The sequence below is a fragment of the Impatiens glandulifera genome, chromosome 7, assembly GCF_907164915.1.
Source record: "Impatiens glandulifera chromosome 7, dImpGla2.1, whole genome shotgun sequence".
Lineage (NCBI taxonomy): Eukaryota > Viridiplantae > Streptophyta > Magnoliopsida > Ericales > Balsaminaceae > Impatiens > Impatiens glandulifera.
Genome location: NC_061868.1, coordinates 48,667,232 through 48,695,224, shown reverse-complemented (window position 1 = coordinate 48,695,224; position 27,993 = coordinate 48,667,232). Strand labels below are relative to the sequence as shown.

At 33.4% G+C, this 27,993-nt stretch overlaps 3 protein-coding genes, 1 non-coding gene and 1 pseudogene across 4 annotated transcripts; 2 read left to right on the top strand and 3 right to left on the bottom strand.

Moving 5' to 3' along the window:
- LOC124910119 lies at positions 1 to 479 on the bottom strand (annotated as a pseudogene).
- An 11,076-nt stretch (positions 480 to 11,555) lies between these two features.
- LOC124944694 lies at positions 11,556 to 15,982 on the top strand. The gene is made up of 14 exons (XM_047485021.1): positions 11,556 to 11,887; positions 12,107 to 12,821; positions 13,146 to 13,257; positions 13,340 to 13,463; positions 13,552 to 13,650; positions 13,766 to 14,062; positions 14,139 to 14,246; positions 14,336 to 14,407; positions 14,575 to 14,661; positions 14,895 to 14,966; positions 15,051 to 15,140; positions 15,318 to 15,425; positions 15,501 to 15,569; positions 15,662 to 15,982. Exons 1-14 carry the CDS (start codon positions 11,645 to 11,647, stop codon positions 15,734 to 15,736), a joined length of 2,271 nt encoding a protein of 756 aa, XP_047340977.1. The 5' UTR covers positions 11,556 to 11,644; the 3' UTR covers positions 15,737 to 15,982.
- Positions 15,983 to 16,759: 777 nt separating this feature from the next.
- LOC124945119 (pentatricopeptide repeat-containing protein At2g36240) lies at positions 16,760 to 18,284 on the bottom strand. The gene has a single exon (XM_047485497.1). The coding sequence runs from the start codon at positions 18,247 to 18,249 to the stop codon at positions 16,786 to 16,788; it is 1,464 nt and encodes a 487-aa protein (XP_047341453.1). The 5' UTR covers positions 18,250 to 18,284; the 3' UTR covers positions 16,760 to 16,785.
- Positions 18,285 to 21,450: 3,166 nt separating this feature from the next.
- On the bottom strand, positions 21,451 to 26,602 carry LOC124910118 (stress-response A/B barrel domain-containing protein UP3). Its single transcript, XM_047450738.1, has 12 exons — positions 26,494 to 26,602; positions 25,728 to 25,829; positions 25,536 to 25,641; positions 24,932 to 25,059; positions 23,795 to 23,934; positions 23,562 to 23,630; positions 22,814 to 22,952; positions 22,606 to 22,668; positions 22,469 to 22,512; positions 21,829 to 21,919; positions 21,706 to 21,754; positions 21,451 to 21,625 (listed from the first exon to the last, which is right to left on the bottom strand). Exons 1-10 carry the CDS (start codon positions 26,600 to 26,602, stop codon positions 21,833 to 21,835), a joined length of 987 nt encoding a protein of 328 aa, XP_047306694.1. The 3' UTR covers positions 21,451 to 21,625; positions 21,706 to 21,754; positions 21,829 to 21,832.
- On the top strand, positions 24,810 to 24,881 carry TRNAD-GUC. Its single transcript has one exon. It is a non-coding gene; the product is annotated as a tRNA-Asp (tRNA).
- Positions 26,603 to 27,993: the final 1,391 nt, after the last annotated feature.

Genomic DNA, 27,993 nt, shown 5'->3' with positions numbered 1-27,993 from the left:
TTATTTATGAATTTGGGTCATCTTTTCACGATTAGCCTTTGAGTTAAGAGGTGCTTCAATAAGAAGAACTGGATGATCTTGTGGGGAAACACTAAGATCATTGAATGTTTGATGCCATACTTTCTCCATATCGTCCCAATTGCTCACAATACCATCCTCAATTGGGTATTTTAAATTTAAAACGCTTCTCATTATCTCAGTTTTATCATCGACGTAGACGTCTTTCAACATTCCATCCATCACACGCATGTGATGTCTTTCAACCATCACACGCATGTGACGAGGACGACCCACAATGATAGGAAAGATAGTTCATGGAGCATTATCTCCGGCAAATCCAGCCTACCAATTGAAATCTTTCGATTACAATTTAGTCATATATCTTAAATACTTATTAAAACTCACTCCATTTGAAATACCATAATTTTTTCAGTCCCATTGTCGCACACAATTGGCTGAATGTCCTCAACTTCAAACATCTTACTGTTGGGTCAGCTCATTTGGCAGTTGGGCCTAACAAATTAATAAAGCTCATTAGGGCATATTTAATTAAGGGAAAAAAACACATTAGTTTTTGGGGTTGGTTTTTCTCTCTCTCTCTTCCAGCAGTTCTTTCTCCATTGAAATAGCAGGTTCTTCTTCTGATTTCCTTTATCTCTTCTCCATTTGGTTAGCCATCTTTAGTGATGATGATAATGTATGTGAATGACAAGTTAGGATGAGGTCAATTGATAACTTTTGTTAGATTACCTCTAGGCTTATATTGAACAACATTGTATACCCATTTGATATAGTGGATGATTTAAGTGGCCGAAGTGTCCCGTGGTTTTTACCTAATTTGAGTTTTCTACGTAAAATCTTGGTGTTCTACTCTCTGTTTTTGATTGTTTGATTGTTTGATGCTCAATTGTTTTGGCTGTCTATTTGATTACACAAAAGGGAAAAAAAATTGTTAGGCCTTGTTGTAGCTTGTTTGTTTCTGAATTGCTAAACAGGTGCTATTATTCGATTTCTTACAACAAGTGGTATTAGAGCTGAGTTCGTTTGGTGGTGATTCTTGTATAATTCAAATGGAAGAATCGTTGAGCAGTAATGGAACGATGATCAAACTCACAACTACCAATTACACAATCTGGAAGTCACAGATGGAGGACTTATTGTGTAATTATGATTATGAAGACACTATTTTGGGTGATAAAGGGAAACCAGTGGCTATGACAGATGCAGATTGCAAGAAGCTGAACAGAAAGGCAGTTGGTAAAATCAGGCAATGGATTGACAACAGTGTGTATCATCATGTGGCTACTGAAGTTAATGCCTATAAGGTGTGGACTATTTTGAGTGAACTGTATGAGAAGAACAACACTCAAAACAGAGCATTTCTATTTAGGAAGCTTTGCTCGTTGAAATATCAAGATGGGTCTTCTATGTCTGAGCATCTAAATGCTTTTCAGGGGATTCTAAATGAGTTGGCTGCGATAGGAATGAAATTTAATGATGAGCTTCATGCTATGTGTTTGATTAATTCTCTACCTGGTAGTTGGGAAACACTTGTGGTTTCAATTACCAATTCTGTTCCACAAGGTAAGCTCACTTTGAAAATGATGAAAGAGAGCGTGCTGAATGAAGAGGCTAGAAGAAAAGAACAGGGTTTCTCTACTCCAAGTCAGGTGTTCGTGATTGAGAAAAGGGGTATAAGTAAAAGTAAAACTCCAAAGAATCGCAGTGGCAGTTCAGACAGGTCACGGGGAACATTCAGCTCGAGAAAAGAGATTACATGTTATCATTTTGGCAAGCCAGGACACAAGAAGTATCAGTGCAGATCTTTGAAGCGGGAACAAAAGGAGAATAAACAAGATGGAAGTAGTAAGGTTGCAGATGTGTGTGGTAACGACATTGATATTGTTTACGACAATGATAGTATCAACCTTGTTTCTCAAGATACACAATGGGTGGTAGACTCAGGTGCTTCTTATCATGTTACCAATCGTTGTGATATATTTGCTTCTTACACTAGTGGACAGTTTGGTTCAGTGACGTTGGGAAACCATGTTACGTGTAAGATTGTTGGAAAAGGAGATGTATGTTTGGATACTAACACTTCGTGCAAGCTACTTTTGAAGAATGTTCGACATGTTCCTGATATTCGGATGAATTTGATCTCTACTGGTATTTTTGATGATGAGGCCTATCATAGTTACTTTGGTGAAGGAAAATGGAAACCCACTAAGGGGTCTTTGGTGATAGCTAAAGGAAAGAAGGTCGGTTCTCTTTATGTGACAGAGACTAAGTCTTACGGGGGAGAAGCAAATGCAGTTAATGATTGTTCAGCACAGCTTTGGCATAAGAGACTTGGTCACTTAAGTCAGAATGACACGCAAGTTCTCTCCAAGACAATCGATCTCCAAGGCTTAAAGTCCACAGATTTGAAGACATGCACAGATTGCTTAGTTGGTAAGCAACATAGAGTTTCCTTCAAAAGTTTCTCTCCATCTAGGAAGCCCAATATCCTAGATATGGTTCACACAGACATATGTTTTATGGATTCCTTGACTTTAGGTGGTGCTCATTATTACATCACTTTTATCGATGATTGCTCAAGGAAGGTGTGGGCATATTGCTTGAAGACTAAAGATCAAGCATTAGATTACTTCAAGTTGTTTCACGCTGAAGTGGAGAGAGAAACTAGGAAGAAGTTGAAATGTGTTCGTTCGGACAATGGTGGCGAATACAGAGGGCCATTTGTGGAATACTGTAAAAGTCATGGGATCAAGCTTTTGAAGACTGTGCCAAAAATACCTCAACAGAATGGAGTTGCAGAGAGGATGAACAGGTCTATCAATGAGAGAATTTTGTGTATGTTGTCTCATGCTAAGTTGCCAAAATCCTTTTGGGGAGAGGCAATGAAGACAGCGGTTGATCTGATAAACCTTTCACCCTCAACTCCTTTAGATGGCGACATTCCAGAAAGAGTTTGGAGAGGTAAAGACGTCTCTTATGATCACTTGAGAGTTTTTGGTTGTAAAGTGTTTGTTCATGTTCCTCGAGATGAGAGAGCTAAGCTTGATAGCAAGACGAGACAGTGTATCTTTATTGGGTATGGCCACGGAGAATTTGGGTACCGATGTTGGGATCCAGTTAACAAGAAACTCATTAGAAGCAGAGATGTGGTATTATTTGAAGATCAAACCATTGAAGACTTTGAGAAAAAAGAAAAGCCGAAGTCTACAGAGAATGAATTTCTTGACAATGGTAGGATTCGTACACCACAATCACAGCCCAATGATGTGGAAAATGCCCAAGTTGAGGTTGATGAGACTCCTCTAGTTGATGTTGAGCCAACAAAGGAAGCTGAACAAGATGATGATAGTTCTTTAGAGCCACCTAATGATCAGCATATTAGAAGATCTAGTAGGCAGAGACAACCTTCTAGTATGTATCCTCCCAATGAGTATGTGATGTTGACTGACAGGGGAGAACCAGAAACCTATCAAGAAGTATTGTCTCATGAAAACAAGAACAAGTGGTCGGTGGCAATGCAAGAAGAGATAAATTTCTTGCAAGAGAACGAAACTTATGACTTGGTGAAACTTCCAAAAGGAAAGAAGACTTTGAAGAACAAGTGGGTATTCAAGTTGAAGCACCAAGAGAATAGCTCACAACCTCGATACAAAGCAAGACTGGTTGTGAAGGGCTTTGGACAGAAAAAGGGGATTGATTTTGAAGAGATCTTCTCACTAGTTGTGAAGAGGTCATCCATCAGAGTTGTGTTAGCATTGGCTGCTAGTCAAGATTTGGAAATTGAACAACTGGATGTGAAGACTGCATTTCTCCATGGTGACTTGGAGGAAGAGATCTATATGGAACAACCTGAGGGTTTCAAAGTTAAAGGTAAAGAAGACCTTGTCTGCAGGTTGAGGAAAAGCTTGTATGGGCTCAAGCAAGCGCCTAGACAATGGTACAGGAAATTTGACTCTTTCATGGAAGCAAATGGGTACAGTAAGACTACTTCTGATCATTGTGTTTTCATCAAGAGATACGGTGTTGATGATTATGCTATTCTTTTGCACTATGTTGATGATATGCTGATTGTTGGGCAAGATATTGCGAAAATTGAGAAGCTCAAAAGGGAGTTGAACAAGTCTTTTGCGATGAAGGATTTGGGTTCAGTGAAACAGATCCTAGGCATGGAAATCACAAGAGACAGAAAGAACAGAACACTTTGGCTATCATAGGAGAAGTACATTGAGAAGGTACTTGAGAGGTTTGCAATGAAAAATGCAAAACCGGTTTCAGTTCCACTTGTAGGTCATTTCAAGTTAAGTTCTAAACAATGTCCTACAAGTGAAATGAAGAATTTACCTTATGCCTCTGCAGTTGGTAGTCTTATGTATGCCATGGTATGTACAAGACCGGACATAGCACACGCAGTTGGTGTTGTTAGTCGGTATCTCTCCAACCCAGGAGAAGAACATTGGTTGGTTGTTAAGTGGATTCTCAGATATCTTCGAGGCTCTTCGAAAGCACGTTTATGCTTCGGAAGTGATACTCCTATTTTGGAAGGCTTTACAGATTCTGATATGGCGGGTGATGTTGATTCAAGAAAATCTGTATCAGGTTTTTTGGTTACCTTTGCAGGCGGTGTTGTTTCGTGGCAGTCAAGGTTACAAAAGTGTGTTGCTTTGTTTACTACAGAAGCTGAGTATATTGCAGCTACTGAGGCATGTAAAGAGGTGTTATGGATGAAGAAGTTCCTACAAGAGTTGGGTCAAAAGCAAGAGAAGTTTACTTTGTTTTGCGACAGTCAAAGTGTCATTCATCTCTCAAAGAATTCAGCTTTTCATTCGAGATCCAAACACATCGACGTGAGATATCATTGGATACGTGATGTGCTTGAGGCAAAAGAACTGAACTTGGAGAAGATTCATACAAGTGAGAATGGTGCCGATATGTTTACGAAATTCTTGCCTAAGGACAAGTTTGAAGATTGTCGGGAGAGAGCGGGTTTATTGGAGCCCGCGAAGTTGCGCTGACGGGGGAGATTTGTTGTGTCAGCTCATTTAGCAGTTGGGCCTAACAAATTAATAAAGCCCATTAGGGCATATTTAATTAAGGGAAAAAAAACACAGCAGTTTTTGGGGTTGGTTTTTCTCTCTCTCTCTTCCAGCAGTTCTTCCTCCATTGAAGCAGTTCTTCCTCCATTGAAACAGCAAGTTCTTCTTCTGATTTCCTTTATCTCTTCTCCATTTGGTTAGCCATCTTTAGTGATGATGATAATGTATGTGAATGACAAGTTAGGATGAGGTCAATTGATAACTTTTGTTAGATTATCTCTAGGCTTGTATTGAACAACATTGTATACCCATTTGATATAGTGGATGATTTAAGTGGCCGAAGTGTCCTGTGGTTTTTATCTAATTTGGGTTTTCCACGTAAAATCTTGGTGTCTTTCTCTCTATTTTTGATTGTTTGATGCTCAATTGTTTTGGCTGCCTATTTGATTACACAAAAGGGAAAAATAATTGTTAGGCCTTGTTGTAGCTTGTTTATTTCTGAATTGTTAAACATGTGCTATTATTCGATTTCTACAACACTTACTTACTGTCCACATATTCAAATAAGAAGCGATAAGATCATGCATCATCATTTCTGATTTTTGAATTACATTTAACTAGTAAATCATTAATAACTTTAGTGGCAAAAGGTTAAAACTAGTATCACATCATATAATTATAGTCAAAAGAGATAATCATCCAATCCACTTATTTTGGAAAACAAAGATTGGATGATTATAGCTAAAGTCCTACGATATATATTTTAGTCTTTTTTTTTTTTTTTACAGATGTTGATTACAAATGCACAGTAGGATGAATTTGGACCTTCTATTGTTCACAGGGTAGTGTCTCCGTTATAGAACAACTGAGTACTATTTGTTAAAAAATGTTTTCTTTATTTGTTGTTTCTGGAGTTGAATTTGAACACCCTTGAAAGGGCGATACTTTAATAGTTTCGTTCGGTTTTATTTCAATATTAAGCGATGCTTGCTTCTTCTCTATTATTCTTCAATTGTGTCATTTTGGTTTCATCGGTTATGTTTGCATATATACACACATCTATAGATTCTAAGCAGAAGAAAGTAGACAAATTAAAAAAATCAAAATCAAGAAGAAGATGATAAAATTGGATGGGAAATAATATGAGGTTATACATACATTTGAGCTGGAGTAGCACTGAGTGATAGCTAGCCCATCTTGCCTTGTTGATCTTGTCTAGAAACTTGAGAGAAGCTTGCTTTTTTAGGTTGTGAAATGAAGAAGCCATGTTTTTTTATGATAATGTGGAAATTTTGGTGAAGTTTTATGGTGACAATGATGTTGGAAAAGTTTATTTTAGTCAACAACAACTACCTACTTCAGCTAGTAATTGCCCATCATATTGACATATTTGAATGAGATTGACATGCCTCGAGTTTATGTCTCTGGGATTATTTTAGGATTAGCTTGAGTTTTTTATCATTTTTTTTAATTATATAAGTAAATAATGAGTTAAATTGAATAAAATTATTAAATTAGAAGGTAATATAACATTTTTATGGAAAAAAAAGTAGACTTGAGCTCTTTCCTACCCTAACACGTAACTACTTGTAGATTCGTCCATTTTAATGTTACAAATAAATATTAATTAAAGACGTCTTAAGATTTTAGATTCAACATTTAATTGAAATCACATTCATATTGAGCAAAAACTATGTACTACTTAATTTATTCTCTTTCCCATTTAAAAAACTTATAAATGTCTAAATAAAATAAATATAATAATTAATATTTTATTTTTATTTGTATGAATAATATACTCTAAAAGTCTAACCCATCAAGTAGTTCAGTGATAAAAGTCACCTTAAAAAATCAATAGGTTACGGTCCTTACGGGTTCAATTCTATCTGAAACGCTTTGAATTTACGTGAGGAATTTATCAGGCTATATATATATATACTCAAAGAGTGTAAATCACCTTAATAATATTTAAATAATGCTTTTTTAGATATTTTTTTAGTTTAATAAATAAATATAATAAATTATAAGTTTAAAAAGGTAGAAGGAATAATTTTTATTTTACTTTAGAAAAAGCTTAGAAGTTTTTATTTTTTTTTTTATGTTTAGAGACTCTGAGATTATTTGGTTAGGTAAATTTGTGTACTTCGAAATCACCCAATTAAATATTTAATATTAATAATATATTTATTTAATTTTCATATTTTAAAAAGTTTTAAATTTATCTTTTTATAATAATATAAATTTTAATATATTATAATATTATAATATTAAAAAATTAAAAAATTATTTAATATAATTTTATCAATTTTTTTTATTGAATATAGTATAATTAGGGGTGTAAGCGAATCGGTTTGGTCGGTTTTTTTTATCAAAATATTCATCCCAACCGTTAGTATGGTTTTTCAAAATCTTTACTTGTCGGTTGACGGTTGAACGGCGGTTCGGTTTGATCGGTTATAACATCGGTTCGGTCGGTTATGCATAAAATCTTTTCAATTCCCCAATTTATCATACAATTTTCAACCATATTACCAATGGTCACGCCTTCATGATTTGAAACTTGACAAAAGTTTACAATTTTCTTATGCAAATTCCAATTTGCATCTATCCAATGTGCAGTTAAACACATGTAATTGATGTTTTGTATTGAAGTCCATGTGTCTGTTGTTAAACAAACACTTTGTGATTTCAAACTTCTTTTCGAATTTTTCCCCTTCAATCACTCTAAAAGACATCTCATCAATAATAATCATTGAAGTCAAAGCCTTCCTACAAACTTCGGCATTGTAATGCACAACCTTAATAGAATTGTCAACACCATTTTTTTTTTTTAAAACACAAAACACCTTAGTCATGTTTTTTCTCATAAAACCTAAGTGGTGACTTCATACATTGATTCCTTAAATGACCCCACATATTGCTTGTTCCATCTCTTTTAGAGGTACAAGCATAATCTTTTCCACAATAATTACAAATTGCCCTAGGAAAGTTTGGAATACAATCAAAATGATTCCAAACTTCAATGATTTCCTAGATGGAGGAGTAACTTCACTTCCACCACCTAATTCCCTTTTCCTTTTTCCATTATTATCATTATCATCAGCAACAACAATAACAGGTATTTGAGAAATCTCACCAAGAGGCTTTGTAGATTGAACTTGTTGAGATTGTGTAGGCCGACTTTGTTGAGTAAGTTGCATTTGTTGAGATTCGTTTTCACTATCCATCTAAATAAAAATAATACATTAAAATAAATAATTTATTTTACTAATCAAATAAATACTAACAAATGTAAGTCAGTTTTGTGTTATAATTTGATAAAAAGATCCAAATTCTCAACAGATTCTGTGTTTATTTTAATTCCTATGTAAATCCTAAAAACTTTTAAATATCATATTCAAGAATGAAGACACATAATATACTAAGGCAAAGTATAACCTAACATAATCTGTAAATAAACTAATATAAGCTATAAATAACTAACATAACTTACGAATAATATATTCAGTAATCACAAGAACTTAAATAAAGATATATAAACTAACATAATTTGTGAATAACAAACTAACAATTTTAAAGTTAATACTAGATTTTAAACAAAATAACAAATTAATAGTATATTAACATTTAATAACCTCTAACCTAACAAATTTGTAAGAACTAACAATAATAGTAAAGAAATTAACAAGTAACACTAGTTACACTACTAATATTTGACATTTACCTGAAGGTCTTCAAAAGTTTGGGAATTTAGAAAAGAAACGATAATATGTATTCCATATGCCTTCACGTGTAGTGTTGGATTGAAAGTTCTGATTTAAGAATGAAGGATAGCAGATTAAGAAATAGAAGAGAAATATATATATCTTTGTAGAAGAGTAGCTATTACTTGTTCTTGGAAGAAGAAGGGTTTTTCTTGAAAATCGTAAACTTACATTGCAATCATTTTGAGTTGTTGATCACTCAAGCGAAAGAGAAGAGATAAAGATCTTTTGTAATTATTTTGGGTTTTGAGTTGGATGTTTAAGAGAGAACTCAGTAACGTCCTCTGTTGTCTTGCCTGCTTTTTGCTGATTGACGGTTTGACCTAGGAAGAGAAGAGAAATTGAAAGTTTCACGGCAATTATCTCACATTACACTCCATTAATGTTCTGACATGCTGTCTATTCAAGTTATCAATAGAGTTTTCACATTTCATAAATCTAAAACACACCATGACCATGGTCTTGTTTTGTTGGATTATTTAAAAAACTCAAACAAAATCAATTTTCTAATTAATCACTTCTCAACAATCACATCACTCATTTCATTAACTAAAATATTAAAATACTCTTTATTTTAAATTATTATTTTTTATTTTATCTATATATATCAATACCCTTTAAGTCTTTTTACCAAAAATAATCATCACCAATCATTATTTATTTTCTTCCTCTAGGTTTTTTAAAAAACCTGAATCCGAACAAGGCCCAAGTAAAATTTAAATAAATTATTATATATGCGGATCGGTTCGTTCGGCTGACCGACGGTTATAAAAAATATAAACCGGAACCCGAACCGGTCAAGCTCGGCTGAGCGTGTAGCAGACCGGCCAAACTTCGGTTTGGACGGTTCGGTCTTATTTCGGTTGGTTTTCTAACGGTTCGAACCGGTTTTTTAGATTTTAGTTACACCCCTAAGTATAGTTGTCACGTCCAAAAATTCTACTTATCCCGACCGAGAGCGTTCGGTCCTGGTTAAGACTTAGGACCGTGTGTTTCGGTCAACGATCCTGCAGATGAAGGATTTTCAGGCAAACACTCTTTCTTTACGTTTTTAAAACCCACACAATGCTATTTATTCATGTATTTTATATAAACGATGTATATGATTTTCAAAGTATGTTTTCATTGCAAGTCCATGGTTTTCTAAAAAATGAAGTTTTAAGTTAAGGGCTATGTAATTTAAGAGATAATCATGAAGGAATTGACGGATACGAGAGGATGACTACCAGGATGAGCTCTGGTGGTTTGATGCTCTCAAAATATGGCTGAAAGAATTGACGGTGGATGCCTACCCTTCAGGATCAGCTCTGAAGGCTAAGGGTCCCAAATATGGCTCAAGTATGTAACTGTACATGATTGATTGATGAGATACCCTTCCTTAAAAACCCGCATGGATGCAATGTAGTAAATGTATTTTATGTCTTCTTTTATAATGCTTGTTGGGTCTATCGACTCACAATGCTTGTGTGGTGTAGGTGGATCCAGCCAACGGATTTTATGACAGGTGAAGGAAGATTTGGAGCGAAAGCGTGGTGCCGGAGATGTGTGTGGGAGGAGGGACCGAGACCGTATGATCGACTTTTAGATCAACATTTTCAATGAACATGTCAAATAGGCACCCTAGCGTTTCCGTATTTATTACTGATTTTAGGCAGAATTAGGTGTAGGAATTTAAGAAATTAGGGCGTAACAATAATAGTGGCCAAAGAGGTTTCGGAATGGATAGTAAACAAAATAGAATCGGACAGTAAACGCATTTATCGCACCAATCTATTTTTTTCCTGTTTGAAATTACTTATAAATAATTCGTATAAAATCAATCATCACTTACGAAGATGATGTTATTAGGTTGGAGACTTTCAAAAAAAAATAACATTATTGAATAGATTTAATATATTGTCAAATTTCTAATAATTAATTCAAGAATTCTTATAAACTATTACAAATTTAATTTATAGACATCATTCTCAATTATTTTTCTCCAGAATAATTTCTTTATTGATCAAAACAAATGTCCTTATAACATATGAATATATATATGTATTATAATTATACCAAAATTGCTTGCGGCTCTACCATGCACCATGCTGATCGATGCTTCCCTAATATAAATGATCGAAACAACATACAATCTAAAAATATCATACTTTATACAATTTTACAATGTCATTTATAATTTCTCCAAAATACTTATGTAATTTGTTCGTGTTTTAGTAATAATCTCGACTGAAAATAAAAATAGCAATAAATATCTTACCAAATACCCGACTTAAAGCACAATTGACAATAAAATATCGGATCGAGTGTTCAAATGGTTATTTCCATCTTTTATTATCCAGTATCTGATAAACGAGTTGGATATCCCGTTAACCGCCTCGATACCCAATTATTTTATTTTAAAATGTAAGAAATTATATGTTTTTTTTAAATATAAAGATAAAATAACTAAAAAATATTTGAGGTGGTATAAAGCAATCCAAATAATAATATTAGTTAAAACTTGTTGTTCACATTGTTTATATAAAAGTTAGTACTCATCCAAATCTATAGTGTTTTTTTATTCATATAAAATTTTAGATATGACTTTTCAGTAAAATTTATAAAAATAACAAATTAGGTTATTTCAGTTATCATATAATTATTTTGGTGGAACATTCTTATTTTATTATTTTTCAAATAAAGAAAAAAAATACAGTACTTAATCCTCACCAGGGTCAGACCCTATCTAATCTTTATTTCTCAAGTCATAGTTTCTTTCTTCATCTTCTTCATCAAATTATGTTGTTGATTTCTAAATCATTATTTTGATTCTCATTTCTCTCTGTAATGGATGGTCTCGCCCTAGTAACCGCCGCTACAACATCCTCCTCCATCGTCGGTGTCGCCGGCGTTCGTCCTCCCTCCTGTATATCACCGCTAATTAGAACCAAACGCATCTCCTTGCGTAGAAACTCTTGTAAATTCGTTGTTCTCGCGTCTAAAGATGACTCAAAACTCGACCCCTGGATTCAGATGGAACTCAAGTTCGGTCAGATGCTCGGCGAAGACCCCAAGCTCACTATGGCCAAGGTTCGTCAAGCTTATTTACTTATCTCTTCACTTTTTCTACATATATATGTTTATTCTAAGTGACCGTTCTCATTTTATGCCTAATGTTTAGTGGATGAACTTGAATTGAAAATGTCTAATGTTTAGTGGATGAACTTGAATTGAAAATGTGTAATGTTTAGTGGATGAACTTGACTTGAAAATGTGTCACTTATTTTTGGTATTATTTACTGGTTCAAGATTATGGCTAGAAAATCAGACCCCGATGCATCTTATCTCGCTGTTGAGAAAGAATTTTACGATAAGAAGGGGAAATACGAAGAAGTGGAGGAAGTCCCATTTGATCTGGGAATTGACAGTAACACTGACAAGAAGTTATCTACATCTTTGGGTGGATTGAATTTGATTCGTCCAGTGCCAAAGAAAGGAGTGAAGTTCGAAAATGAAACTAAGCCTGCAATATCAGAGTTGAAGAAACCAAACCAATCAATAAAGAAGCCAATAGATAACAAAAGAAGTAGTGTTCCCAATGTTATTCTTCGGAAGCCAACAACATATGCGGAGGAGGACGACATTGGAGCTTCCAAAATTAGAATGAAACCAAATTTATCATTCGGTACAGGGAATGATCAGAAGAGAGAGACGTTCAGTGACATCACATTGTTAAAGAAGCCGGCTCCATTTATTAGCAAGGAGAATCTTGATGATGAGCAAGATCCTATTGTTGAACGAAGGACCAGAATTGAAGGCGATGGCATTGAGGTTTCTAGAAGCATCGATGCCACAATTTTGAGGCATCCTGAAAGGATGGATGTAAGTCTAACTTCAGATGACAGTAAACTGACTAAGGATAATTCAGAAAGCACAAAAGAACCTAAAGGGAATGATGATACAATAGAAAGGTTAAATGCTTCATCCTCTGCTGTTCCTCCACTGGAAATTGAACCTGCTGCAGGTGAGCCTATTTGGAAACACTTATTTTGTGATTCAGACTATTTTGTGATTTTTGTTGCTTCATTCGGTATATGAATAATTTATTAAACTTTGATCCAAATTGTAGTTTTTTTTACTCATTTGGTACTGCGATTTTTTCACGACCATAATGAGATTGTTATTTGGATCATAACCAAATGGTTTTTTAGATGATTGTTAACAAATGTAGATTTTTCAAATGACGATCAACTTGAAAAAAATTTGATAACAAAACAGCCCAAATTAAATTGCATAATTTTGGAGTTTGGAGCATTGGAACATGATTTTATGCTTATTTATTTTCAAGGATTACAGCCTATTGAGTCTTCAGAAGAGGAGGCAACTGAGAAAGAATCAGTTGCGGATTCTGAATCCAGGTTCTCCATGGAAGCAGCATTGCTGCAAGGCAAACCGACCAGGTAATGGGGGTAAACACTAAACACAGTATCTTTCTAAGCATAAACTCTTTTATACTTTATACTGAAATCCTCTGTTCTATAGAATGGATCAATCTCTTAAAGAACCTCCAACACTTACTACAGAAGTTACAGGAATTCAGAGTGCTGGATTAATATATGACGGTCCTTTTGAGTTTCAAAGTTTTGGTGAAACATCACCCATTAAGGTTTTGACTATTTTCCACTTTCTCTGGTTTTGATATACATTCTAATTAATGTAATCTACAATCTTGTAAAGCAACAATATGAATGCAGGAACATGAAGATATTTACTGGAGCAAGGTAGAAGAATTGAACAGAACTGGAGGAAGAGAAGAAGTGGATTTGATAAGTGCGAGTTCGAGAGGATTTGTTGTGAGTTTTTTTTTTCAAATATACATCATCTAGTTTTATGTTACTACGATTATTTTCTATATTTGTCTCGATTTGGAATTATACCTTTTATATTTATTTCTGTATTGTTTTGCAGGTTTCTTTTGGTTCTTTGATAGGATTTTTACCATACAGGAACCTTGTAGCCAGATGGAAGTTCATAGCCTTTGAGTCATGGTTGAGGAAAAAAGGCTTAGATCCATCTAAATATAGGCAAAACTTAGGAATTGTGGGAAAAAGCAATTCGGACAACATTTCGGCCTTGGACACAGCTTCAGCTACTAACATTGATCAAAAGTTTGAGGAAGAAATTTTACCAGATATGAAACTGGATGATCTTTCGAGAATCTATGACCAAGAAAAACTCAGCTTCTTGTCTTCTTTTGTGGGTCAGGTGTGAGAAACTTGACTCCATATTTTTCTATATTGTTAACTAGCTCACATCAAGTTAATAATCTTATTTCTGTCAGAAAATCAAAGTGAATGTGGTGTTGGCAGACAGAAAGACCAGAAAATTAGTATTTTCTATAAAACCAAAAGAGAAGGAAGAAATGCTGACGAAAAAGAGAAGCCTTATGGTAATCTTCTCCTCTGACAGCATCAAACTCTCTGTAATGGCTCGTCACAGTCCTTAATTATCTCGTTGTGTACATATTAATGGTTGCAGGCTCAGTTAAGCATTGGAGATGTTGTGAAATGCTGCATAAAAAAGATAACTTATTTCGGTATTTTTGTTGAGGTGTGTCTTTTTATATCTATGGTTAATGGTACCAGATCCACTTTTCTAGTTTGATGACTTTGGCTAGTGAAACTCCATTAATATTTTTTTTTGCTTGTGCTATTATTTGATTTAAGTTATCCTTTACAATTGGGTTGTTTTGCTTTGCCTTGCTTTATCAATTGAAGATTGATGGTGTGCTTGCACTTATTCACCAAACTGAAGTGTCATGGGATGCCACTTTAGACCCTGCTTCATACTTTAAAGTTGGTCAGGTATTTGTCTTACCCATCATGTTTGTTGGAATAACATTTCTTTCTGTTATGATTATGCCATTGATTTGAGAAATGTATAAAAATAAATCATGTAAAAGGGTTTTGAGCTTTCAAAAGTATCAACTAATGAAGAAACTAGCAAAACATAGGATATTATTATCTTGAATGCTTCGACGAAAATCTAAATCACAGATTTGTTACATACTTTTAACTCTTCAACTTTTTTTAATCAGACCGTGGAAGCTAAAGTTCACCAGTTGGATTTCTCACTTGGACGCATTTTTCTCTCACTGAAGGAAATCACGGTAAATTTTGTGCATTCATTCTATATGATGTGTTGCTAGCGTTATGTTCTCTATAATTGTGCCATTTCCTCCACTGTATGGCAGCCAGATCCACTAATTGAGGCTTTGGAGGCTGTAATTGGTGATCCCACTTCTTTAGATGGAGGATTAGAAGCAGCCCAAAAGGATACAGAGGTTTTATTTTTATAAATTTCCATGCTTTAATATGTTTGTTTTGTTTTCTATGCTTTAATATCATTTTCTGAGAAAGCAATTGTAAGAATGGGTGCTAAACTGAAGTGTCCTGTAACCTAACAACATTACTGTTATATTTTATACATATGGTCTGAAATTTGAAACTTGATTGTGCAGTGGGCAGATGTGGAAATACTTATCCAGGAACTTGAAAAATACGAAGGAATCCAGAGTGTATCAAAAGGTCGATTCTTCTTAAGCCCTGGATTAGCTCCTACTTTTCAGGTATAGAAATGGAGATCTAGAAGCTTGTTAATTGTCATTTTTTGGGGGGATGATCATATCCTGATATGAGTGCAGGTGTATATGGCATCCATGTTTGAGAATGAATACAAGCTACTTGCTCGAGCCGAAAATAGAGTACAAGAGGTATATAATCATTTCAAATAACCCACTTCATCGAATTATAATCCTCGACTTTGAAAATATTCTAAATAGTAGTAAGTACCCATTAATTGCAGGTGATTGTTGAAACATCTTTGGGTAAAGAGGAACTGAAAAACGCCATTACAACTTGCACCAACCGAGTCGAGTAACTGCTCGGTTTCTGTAAATAACTTAACTTTTATGCCCACCAATCAATCTATATGATTTTAATGATGACAAGCAATTCCTATTAGAGATATATGTTTGTTTGTTTTGAAAGGATGAAATCCATTTTATTAATCTAAAATTTTGAAAATAAATTGATTCAGCTTAATCCACATGGGCACATACATTCTTTGTTATAGATAATAATCAATTATTATTAGTTTTTGTCATAATTTCCTGTGATTAAGGTATTTCAGTTTCAATTTTTATTTAATATATAAATAATAGATTTATATCCTATATTCAAATATCAGTTTGGTTTAAGTTTTGAATTAGATTAAATTGATTTTTGATTATTGGATATAAAATTTTATATTTATCAATTATATAAAAAAAAATTGAATATCTTAAATACAGAAAATAAGGACAATAAATAATAATTTATTATATACATTCTTGAATGCTGGATAAAGATCTGTAATTTTAAATAACTATTAAATCTAATTTTGGGTATTTTATAAATTGAGATTACATAATAAAAATGCTTAAATAATTTATATAACAATAAATTTATCACATAGTGTTATACATGTAAATAATATTTTAAAATTTAAAAAATATAATAACAAAAGGCGCCTTGAAAAATGTTTATTTTTAATTACAATCTATTAAATCAATTACTTTATAATTAAAATTTTGAAATTTTCACAATTTTCTCAAAAAAACTCAATCTTTCACCAAATTACCATTTTAATAATCAAATTACTTAAATTATCAATTAAAATACAAAAGTAATTACAATAATTTTATTAAATTTAAATTGTAAATATAAAAGAACATTTACATTAATCTTACAAAATTCCAAATAACCTATTTCTTTTATAAAACAAGATTTTTCAATAAACCCACAATAAAAATCCTGAAAACACAAGATCAAACAAGTTCTTGATCTTGCATAACACATAATCCTCAACTATCCAGTGCCCTTAAGATTTGTGTTTATAAACTTGTCTTGTTCTCTTTATCTCCATTTAACAACCTCTGCAAAACATAATCATCTTATCTTAAGAAAATGTGGTATATTTTTGGAAAGTCCATCCATGAACCTATTATAAGTAGCAATATCAGGTATAAACCCTTTATCCAACATCTCCTCTATCATAAGACACCCTTCCTTCTTCTTACCTTCCTTAGTATATCCCAAAACCAGATTACTATAAGTTGTTCCATCCGGTTCTAATCCTTTTAAAGAACCCAACAACCTTAACGCGTTTGCTTCGATACTTCTTCCTCTATCGCACATATCCCGAATTAAACAGTTATAGGTAACAATATCAGGAACAACATTATCCTCTTTAAACATCTTCTCCATTATCGCAGCTGCTTCTTCAATTTTCCCCGACTTCCTTAAACCCTCTATCAAAGTTGTACACGAAATCAAACTTGGAACATTCCCGTTGCTCCATAACTGCTCTACTAAATCCTTTGCCTTTTCAACGTTTCCTTTCTCACAAAGCTTTTCAATTAACTCAAAGTAATCAAAATCAGATGGTAAAGCTCCTTTCTTTGAAAGATCCTTCACTAGATTGCAGGATTCCGATATCTGATTCACACCAGACAAAGCTCCAATCAAAATCTCGCACGTAACTCTCGAAAGATTGTAACCCAATTCGATCATTTCATATGCCAACCTGATTCCCTCGTTAAACTTCTTCTCCCTAAAGAAACCCTTGATTAGAGTATTGAAACTAACCACGGTAGGGCTACAACCATTAACTCTCATCTCCTTGAACATTTCCAAGGCTGATTCGAATTGGCGATTGCGACAGTAACTACTGATCAAGATGTTAAAGGTGAATACATCGGGTTTAACTCGTTCCTTAATCATTCTACTATACAATTCACATGCTTTTACATGCTGATTATGCTTAACAAAACCATGAATCAAGATGTTATACAGATCTACACTAGGCAAACCATCAATTGTTTTCTTCATGTAATCAAATGTAATAAGGGCATCGTTCAATCTACCAACTCTACAGTATGAATTAATGGCGAATCGGAAAGTAGATTCTGATTTAGAGCAAGAGAATATACCGTCTGAGCATGGACAAGGGTTTGATACCATGAATTGGAGGACAAAACCTAGACCTTCAAATCTATCGGTGACGGCTAGGGTTCGGACCATCCATTCAAAGGTTGAGTGATCATGTCGAAAGGAATCGATTGAAGCGGCGTGACGAAAGATGTGGAGATCTAGATGGGCGAATTTAGTGTGGTAACGGAGGCGATTTTTGAGGAAGGAGAGAAGATGTTTTGGAGTGAATGAGGGTTTGAGATGAGTTTCGAGGAAATGAGTTAGCTGAGTGTGGGTGGCGGCACTTGATAGAGAAAGTGTGGGATTATGAGGAAGAGGAGAGAATTCCGGCGGAGGAGGAAGAAGGGAGAGATCGGAGGGACCGGATTTGACCACCGGCGATGGAAGCAGTCTAGGTTTTAGCAAATTTTTTAGAACCATTTTCTTTGGTAGAGAATATGAAGAAGAAGATGATGATGATGCTAAAATATTGATTTCAAGCCCAAAAACCAATTCTAGATAGCCCTTTAAGAATGATTAGGATTTTAGTAAACAGATAAACAAATAAGATTTTATTCATTAAAAAAACTAATAAGACTTACAAATCAAATATTAGTTTATAAACAATAAAAATTAATATCTTAAAAATTGAAATGGACTAAATAAAAGTTTAAATATTAAAAATTCTTAAGAAAATCATTCAACAATTCTAGTAGTCTGGCGATATTTATAGTCTTCTGGAGGGTTCTGGTTTAAATTTGTCTTTTGCGTCTGGTTAAATAGTTTAGCGTGTTCGCAGGCTACGTGCTTAACCCCTTATAATCACATTTTTTTTTATTCATTGGCGACATCAAATACAAACTCATATAAGTTACATAAGTGATGAGAGCGATCGAGTCAAACAAACCTATAAAACAATGTTGAAATAATTTCTACTCAAAATTTTGAGTGGTAATTAAATATGTCTTTGCCCTGGATTGTGGAGTGGCATCAAAGCAGATGGTCTTCTAAAAATATACCTAGACATCATATTACATATTACACCACTTTGACTTGTTCATAGAGGTAGGCCGATGACTAGAGATCGTTTAAATAGATTCATGACTATCTCTAATACTAGTTGTGTCATATGCATTGATTGTGAATAGTCAATCTCTCATTTATTTGGTGAATGTAACTTCATTAAAGATTTTTGAAGAAAGTTTCTCAATAATTTAAGTTTACAAATTCCCTTGTTTAATTGGAGTTGTATAAGAAAATTAGTGCTTTCAAATACTAAAAGAATCTTATTTAAGACCAATTTATTTAAATGTTTCTATGAATGCCTTTGTATCATGTTTGGATGGAGAGAAATGCTAGAGTGTTCTCTAGAACAAGGAGAAATGAAGAACATGTTTAGAATGATATTGTTGTTGATGGTTTATATCTTATTCATACATGGAGAAGAATTTCAATCACTATAAAAAATTGGGAACTTTGTTAAAGATATCTCGTTTGATGAAGTCACAAAAGGAAGCAATATTCAAGGTGAGATAGAAATTTATGCTGATTATTGGTTGTTTTTGGATACTCAAGATGTTGTTAGTTTTTGTTAAAAAAATGTTATTTGCTTGCTGTATTTTTTTTGGGTTGGTTTGTATGTTGTATTTTTTCTAAGTGTTAGAACTATTAATTCCTAAGTTGTTTTTTTTTAAATTAGGACAAAGGATTGTTTTATCTAATTTTAAAATTCTTGTATCTTTTACCCTTTAAAATTTTTAATTACATGTTAACTCGTTTCATAAAAAAAAAAAAAAAAAAAGATGTACTTGCGCAAAGTTAGAAAGTTTTTTTTCCAGAGTTTTTATATAAAAGATTAACTCCAAAATTCTTTATTTAGAAAAAAAAAAGAACTTCATATCTCTCATTTGCTGCAATAAAAAGAATGTGCACGGTCTCTAAAAATTATCAATGTATATTGGACAGTATAAATTATCATGTTTAATTGCATGGTACAAGACCCATGAAAGATTGAAAATATCATTTGAATTAAAAAAATCCAAGGCGACCAACACAAATTCGACTAAATAAATTTTCGTACCGAACAAAAACAACACATCAACTCAACGACTAAGTGATGAAAAGATAAACAATGCACTTTGATGCTAAAAAATTAATTGAAGTGGCATTTTAAATTATTACTTCTTTTTTTTAGTTTTTGATCAAATAAAGTTACTTGTTTATACAATTTTTTATTTTAATTTTAAAATATTAGTACAAATACTTTAGTGAACTTATTAGCTACAGTTAAATATATATAAAAAAAAATTAAAAGTGAAAAAGATTAATTCATAACGATCTAAGTTGGTGGCGGTGCCTAGCTGGCAGCACATGGTTGATGGAGGTTTTTCTAATCCAACTATTTGCCTAGTATAGATTTAAGAAATAGAAAGGACACGTGTAATCCTCCTCATAAATGAATACACTATACCAAAGTCAACCTTCAACCCTGTCAACAGCAACCAAATTCATTATTCAAACTCCCCCCCGTTAATTTACTCTATTAACCTCCATTAATCATACTTGTGACCCTGTTTGATCATCCATCAAAATTATACTTTAAAACTATTAAAAAAAACCTTAATAAATGAACAACTCCCAAACAAGCCCTATATCTATCAGTTAAAAGTAAAACCAATGGCCGTCCTTAACAACTGACCAGCCAGCCGCACATATCATCAATTATGTTTGCCTTTTCAACTGACATAAAGGTGGCTAAAACACTGACTAATAATAAACCACTAATAATACTAATAGAATCAGCCGTAAAAATAAGTGTTTTTTTTTGTTTTTTTTACCTATTTAGGTCAAATAATGTTCAAGCAGTTCTATTTTTACTTAGGCAATACAGCATTAATATGCAGCACAGAATTGATAATTGAGAGAAAGATGATAAAGATGTCAGAAATGGGCATTTCTGCCATTTCAGCATCAACAAAACCTGACCCATTAGATATATATATATGAACAAACCAATTGATGCCAATTTATTTAATAATGAATGATAAATAATGAATAATGAATAATAATAATAAAAAAAAGGGGGATTTCCAGACCTGATTTCTCCCATTAAAGAACAAACTTCAATTAAGAGAGTGTGTTTCCATCATCCCCACTTCTTCTCTCATCAGGTTGTTTGTTAATAGGCTTTTTGGCCGGTTGTTATCATTTTGCTCCATAAAGGAAATCAAACACAGCTCCTCTTCTTGTCCCATTTTCCAGTCACCATTGTTCACTGCTTTAACCAACCAACCAGATCCATTCAAGAATCAGGAAACAGACAACAACTTCTTCTCTCTTATTATTATTAAGAAGAAAAAGAAAAAGCTGATATATCCATTTCCTCATCCCATGGTGAATCTCCCTGCAATCATTTTCCTTCTAATTCTCTCTCTCACTCAAGCTTCAAACTCTCGACCAATCCCATCATCAACCCAACAAATGCTAACTACCCAATTCTCCTACACTTTCTATCATGTAGCTCCGGTCAGGACTCCAATTTATGGAGATTCTAAGAGAAGCACTCCTGGTGGGCCAAACCCACTTCACAACAGATAAGTTTTTACCAGATTTAATTAAGATCATGTGCTATAATGCATATACTTGATCAAAAATATATATATATTTGTCATCTTGATAGATATTTTGTAGCAATTGGAAAATATTGTATTTGTAGTAGATTTAATAAGAGTGGAAATAAGAATTACAGATTTTTATGATTGCTTTCACTTTCAGCTTCCTCTCTTCTCTTTAGTAGTATTATCTTCTATTTCAAGAGCTGCACAACACTAAAGCTTAATTATCAATATATTAGAAAAAAATGGGAATCCACCTGATTATAAATAAAAACAAGCTAACCTCATCAGGTAATAAAAGAAGAAACAGCAACCCCATGACAGACATATATCTATATGAGAATGTTATATTACTCATCTGACCAATGATCTGAACAGCTTAGAATATAATAGAATAGAAACTAACCTTTTTACATAATCTCTTTACCCACAGGATCCACAGAAAAATGAACAGAAAGAACTCTTTGGATGATGGGTTGCAGTTTAGAACTCCAAATCTGTTTTTTTTTTCAAAAATTAAATCAATAATTAGTGATATTATCCAAATTCATAATTTAGAGAAGAAGAAATTCCAGCAGCTTCTAAAAATCTATCTAGGTTCACATTTTTTTTTATGATGGGTTAGAATAATATAGAGATCAGCAAGAGACAAAATCAGGCAAGTCCATTCATGTAGATGAAAGGAAAATCTTAAATGCAGTAAAGATGTTTCTCTTTTGAGAATGAGTTGATGGTAAATAAATTGATATGAATTCAACTTTAATTCTCTTCTTGGTGTACTATATAGAGAGCTAACCTCAAGGCACTACTACCTTATAAATTGTAGATTCTTAGATTGTTTCGAAATGTATGACTATGTTTCTTCAATCCGAATTGTTATATATGCAATTATAACAAGTAATTTTAGTAAAAAAAAATTAATGCCCTTAAAGAGTAACCATATATTGAGTGTATTTGGTATATCATAAACATTACACACAAGAAAACAGGACTGAAAATGTATTTCACGCCAATTGTTGATATCAAGAAAAGAAAAACATCCTTACATATTTGTACTCTGAACTTCCCATGAATATTTCAAAAGCCTCAGCTGCAAAAGGATATCAGGTTGTCTAACATACTCAGTTATCTGATAGTGAGGCACAAATTATAAGACTATGGATTCTTTTCTAATATAACTTACAAGAACGGAAATGTATCATCAATGCATGTGTATATTCTCTACTATCCAGATTGATATTTGAACCTGAAAATGAATGTTATTATGAGTAAAATACTACTCTTTTCAATATTCGAACAAGACAGCCTACTTGAGAAAGAGTACTAAGAAATGTTAGAACTTATAAGCATTTAACTGAGCAAGGTGACAAAGTAATTAATTGACCAATTACCTTGAGTAGCTTGGACAATTAAGGATGGAGATTCTTCAATCAGCTTTGTCATAGACAATAAAGCATCTTCAACTGGTCTTCCCCTTGCACTCTCAACAAATTCCATCAGAAGGATGAAATCTAAACCATTGTTGAAATCCTGTGAAATGAGATTCATTAATAACTCAAAAAAGATAACAGCCTAAACAGGAAAGAGTGAAACCACAAACCTCCAAATGAGACGCATTTAAATAAAGGGACTAAGCCAATTTTGACACATCTATGTAAAAGCAAGATCCAAGTTCCTCAGTTGATGCAAATGAGTATGTTGACAAAGACTGTTATTTTTAATGTCTCTTCAATGTAAGTAAGAACATTTCCTTTATTATGAATTAATGAATGCAACATCTCCTCAATTTATGGAAATGAGTATGTTGACAAAGACTGTTGTTTTTAGTGTCTCTTCAATGTAAGTAAGAGCATTTCCTTTATTATGAATTAATGAATGCAACATCTCCTCAATTGATGGAAATGAGTATGTTGACAAAGACTGTTGTTTTTAGTGCCTCTTCAAAATATCTAACATCTCCTTTAGTATGAGTTAGAGAATACTAACTATGGATTTTTGTCATATTGGATTATGTCCAAACATGAACTGCAAACTTAAGGGAAAAAAGAAGCAACTTTAGAATAAGGATTCTCACGAATGAGAAGCAAGATCCATAACATGTGAAGATAATTGTCAAGTTAGTAAAGTAGCAATTGTAACCTCTCCTTTCCGGAATATGGGAAGCATGTCATCTTCTACTTCTGATTCGTAATCCACATTAATCAGTCCCTGTATTGTCTGACAAGTATAAGTCCAGGGAAGTGCAGTGCAACAAGATGAACTAGATGACTGTGAAAATATGCATGTTCACATAAAGAGAAGACTGTTTCAACTACACAAGGAGAAATATGTACAAAGGAATTGTGTATTGGTGTTTACATGATAGCTCGTACATGACAATAGGGCATGACATGTTCCACAAGAACTCTCAAGTAGAAAGAATTCTCATAAAACCTTGCAAGATCTTCCTTCCTCTGGAAGCGCATGTAGACAGCATGGGTATAATCTCCATTACTTTTATCAGATAGACGTCCTACAGTAGAGAAAAAACATTTTACTTCAACTGAAAGGGGGGGGGGGGGGGGGGGGGGAATAAGTAGCTCTAAATATAAATTTACATGTGATAGGCAGTATGATAAACCAAATATTTCCGAGTTTATTATTCTGAACTGGCAATTAATAGGCAACTTTATCTTCAATTACTGGCTACGGAATCAAAGATATAGAACCAAGTAGCTACAAGTTTTTATTTCCTTACTGCTAGATATAGCTGCAATTGTTTTGGAACTCTATAGGATTGAAGGATGCAACTATAGGGCCTAAGAGGGCATACTATTTAGCATATCATCTAAGTATGCTCAACTTCCAGTGGGTTATGTCTCGTTCTGTAGCAGACTTTTGAACTCAATGGATTGAATGGTGCACAGGGTCAACCATTAGTCTCGAATGGAAGATCATCCTACTCATTATATGGTGGACTGTCTGAAAAGAGAGCAATAAAAAGACATTAAGAGGAAAGAGGGTGAGAAAAGAGAGGATCATGAGCTTCTTTCTACACATGTTGACTTCTATCAAAAAATGAGGGATTTGCACAAGATGGGGACTACTATGATTTGATAGGAATCTAACATCTACATTTAGTTATTGTCCTTCTCGTTTATTTTCCTATTCCTGTAAAATGATCTTTCATACTAAGTTGACCCTCTTTGGAAAAAATACTATTCAGCATATATAAGTGCCCAAAGTACAGTAAAAATGGTTACACATATACTGAACGTAATGCATAAATATATACTATTTATTAATATACCTAATTATATCTGCCCACTTATACTGGAAATATTATAAATTATACCATAATTACCTTTGAACCTTTGTGAAAGATTAGTAACTTAAACATATCACCAAGTCGTTGTAGTATAGTGGTAAGTATTCCCGCCTGTCACGCGGGTGACCCGGGTTCGATCCCCGGCAACGGCGTTAATATTTTTTCAGCAAAATTAAATTATTCTTCAAGCAAAGGACTTAACCTAAAGATATAGCCACAATGCCTCCCATCTGGTATTGAGTTGTATAAAGATAATCTATCATATTGCTTTCTTGTACATCAGTTAAGTTTTCCTTTCCTCTGAGCAAGCATACATGCTCCACAACTTTCCTGCAATATATCATAAGTTTCGAATGTCAAACTTTTTCGAGACTTGAGAGAAAAAACAACATATAGAAAAATAACGTAGTCATCTTTGCACTTGGGGCAATAACGCGGCTTGTCAGGTTCTAAATGAGGCGTGTCAATTGCTGGTTGAAAGAAGGATATTGTAGTCATCATAAGATATCAGAACTGGATACTAGATTACTATTTGTAATTAAATAAGCATATCAAAGGATCAAACAATCAGTTTAAAATCCACGAAATTGTCGCAAGAACTTAGAACACAAAATTGGCTACAAACAGTTGTAATTCTTCCAGTGGGCTATAACTCTATATCAGGAAAGAAAAAACCGGGACATGCCTAGTTCATTGCAGTATCGTCACCAAGACAATACAGAAAACAATGTGAATAAAACCTGAGTGTCCAACCATCCACTTTCAGAAGTATATGGAAGTGCAAATTAGAGAAATTAAAGAAGAACCTTTTCCTCGAATCAGGATTTGAATTTGGTTCATCAGTAGCTGCAAATACCAGACCACACTTCTTTTCCTGGACAGAAATGTCCACTTTCCCAGTCAATTGGCTGACTGAAATAAAAATGACTCAAAAGTAAGTTGCAATATTATGAAAGTTAAATGATGAGAAAAACAAAAGGATCATAGGAGTTTTTTACCATTTAATCCCCATTTCACTGAATGGGAGGAAAGCCTTCTATTGTACCCAAACAGGCAACCTCTGCTGTAAACCACTAATCTGAAGATGCAATCTGACCAAAAAGTTGAACAAAATCAACTCAAATTCTGAAGATCCCTTAAATTTGCTATTAGAAGCATGCTTGTTTTCAATACTTCAACACTTAAATGGTATAAAGACGTCTTACAAGTCATAGCAGTCTTTTTACTATCCTGACCTGAACATGCAATCTGACCAATAAGTTTAACAATTTCATCACAAAATCAACTCAAATTCTGAAGCTCCCTTAAGTCTGCTATTAGAAGCATGCTTGATTTCAACACTTTAGCACTTAAATGGTAAAAGGATGTCATAACAGTCTTTTCACTATTACTTGACTACAAATAAAGACTATAAAACAGATAATTTAGATCATAAGGTAATAGTAATCACTTTTGTACTTGTATTATATATCATAAGATTATTCTAAACTTAGTATAATATCATAACAATTATGCACGAATTTAAGTTGACATTGATGTCACTTCATTCTCTCAAATCTTGCTTACCTTAATTTAAGCAATCGTTTGTTATCATTAAATTCGTCTGAATAATAATAATTAAAAAAAATAGTTCATCGAATGCACATACATACTCAAATTAGATTCTGATTTTCACTAGTCCTGACGGCGCAAGAGTTAAGAGATCGTTTCTTCCTATTTCTTTCCTAGATGAAGCTTCTTTGAGATCAGAAATAGTAAACATACCTATAGAAGGTCCCGTGGCAGCATTTAGGGCTGTTGATCGGTCTCGTTTAGTCCGGAGCTGAGCGATGCCAGGCACAGGAAGAGATAGATTATGCATGTGAATCGCCATTTTCCAGATTTCGCACCTCGCGATTGTTGTTGCCTGCAAATCTTGTAAGTAAGAGATTTGAGAGAAGAAAAAGAGCGTGAAGGAAGTCCTTCGTTGAAATGGGTGGACTAGGAGAAACGGTTCATTTAAAACCCGAGAATCTAATTGCCGCCTTATTATCTATCATCCATCATTTTACATACATATTTCACAAGATTCGCTTCTTTATTATCAAATCTAACTCAATTATTATTATTATTATTTTACATATTTTAGTGTTATATTTTTTAAATGGTCACTTCTGTGTTTTTTTACCACTTTTTAAATGGCTTTGTGTGGTCACACAATTCTTTATTTTACTTTTTTTTTTTTTTTTTTTTTTTTTTTTTTTTTTTTTTTTTTTTTTTAATACTTTTTCCTAATGGGTTATAAAATTTCCTATTAGTGTTTTTTATAATACTATTTATTCTTTTTATATATATATAAATCAATACATGCAAGGTTCTATTCATATATTTCAAACTGTCACAACTTTTTTACAATAAAAAAGTCAATTGTCTGTCGTTCAATTCAAAAATTAATATAACACAATGTTATATTTACGGTATATTACTTCCAAAACAAAATCTATATAGATTGTATCGACCGAGGTGTAGGTCTTTCTTCGTTTCTATGGAGTATTTACGACTTTAGAGGTTTGTTATCTAAAATGGTAATCAATTGGAATGAAGTCAATAAGCACACTAAAAAATACATTACGTACATTTTTTTTATGTTGAATCAATTAACATATAAATAGTTTAACAAGGGAAATTTGATAATATGACCCTAAAAACTTGAGTATTTTGAAATTTAACCTCACTAATTTTGTTTTTGTTTTTTAACCTTTTTTTATAATTTTTTCCAATTATACCCCTGAATAACCTTTTCAATATTTTTTTTTCTTTTTTCTTTTCTTTTTCTTTCTTTTCTTTTCTTTTCTTTTCTTCTTTTCCCCCGCTTTCCTCTTTCTCCCTTTCCTTCCCCGACCGTTGCACTCCCCTTCTCCCCCGCTTTCCTCTTCATCTTCCCTTCCGTTCTTCTTCTCCGTCACCTCCCTCCCCATCCTTCTTCCGTTTCCGTTTCTCCACCGACGCCAAGCTCCACCGACGTTCGCCAAGAAGCCCAACCATTCGTCGATCGCCAAGCCGAACTTCTAGCCAACGGACGATTTGAGGTTAGTTTAGGTTTATAGTTTAGGTTTATTGTTTGTTGTTTGTAATATTTTCGTGCCCTAAGGAGCTTCGTTCGGTTTGTAATAGTTAGGTTTATAGTTTAGGTATTCGGATATTCGGTTTGTTCTTGGCCGTTTTACTATCTTTACTCTAAGTATCTTTGTTGATATGTCAGTGCATTGATATAGATTGTGCTTA

Coding starts and splice junctions, on each gene's coding strand:
- LOC124944694 (XM_047485021.1), top strand. CDS start 11,645: ATGGATGGTCTCGCCCTAGTAACCGCCGCTACAACATCCTCCTCCATC. Junction 14,408..14,574: donor ATTTCGGTATTTTTGTTGAG/GTGTGTCTTTTT, acceptor TATCAATTGAAG/ATTGATGGTGTGCTTGCACT. Junction 14,967..15,050: donor TCTCACTGAAGGAAATCACG/GTAAATTTTGTG, acceptor ACTGTATGGCAG/CCAGATCCACTAATTGAGGC.
- LOC124945119 (XM_047485497.1), bottom strand. CDS start 18,249: ATGGTTCTAAAAAATTTGCTAAAACCTAGACTGCTTCCATCGCCGGTG.
- LOC124910118 (XM_047450738.1), bottom strand. CDS start 26,602: ATGGCGATTCACATGCATAATCTATCTCTTCCTGTGCCTGGCATCGCT. Junction 25,642..25,727: donor AGTGAAATGGGGATTAAATG/GTAAAAAACTCC, acceptor TTTTTATTTCAG/TCAGCCAATTGACTGGGAAA. Junction 22,669..22,813: donor AATTGTCCAAGCTACTCAAG/GTAATTGGTCAA, acceptor ATTCATTTTCAG/GTTCAAATATCAATCTGGAT.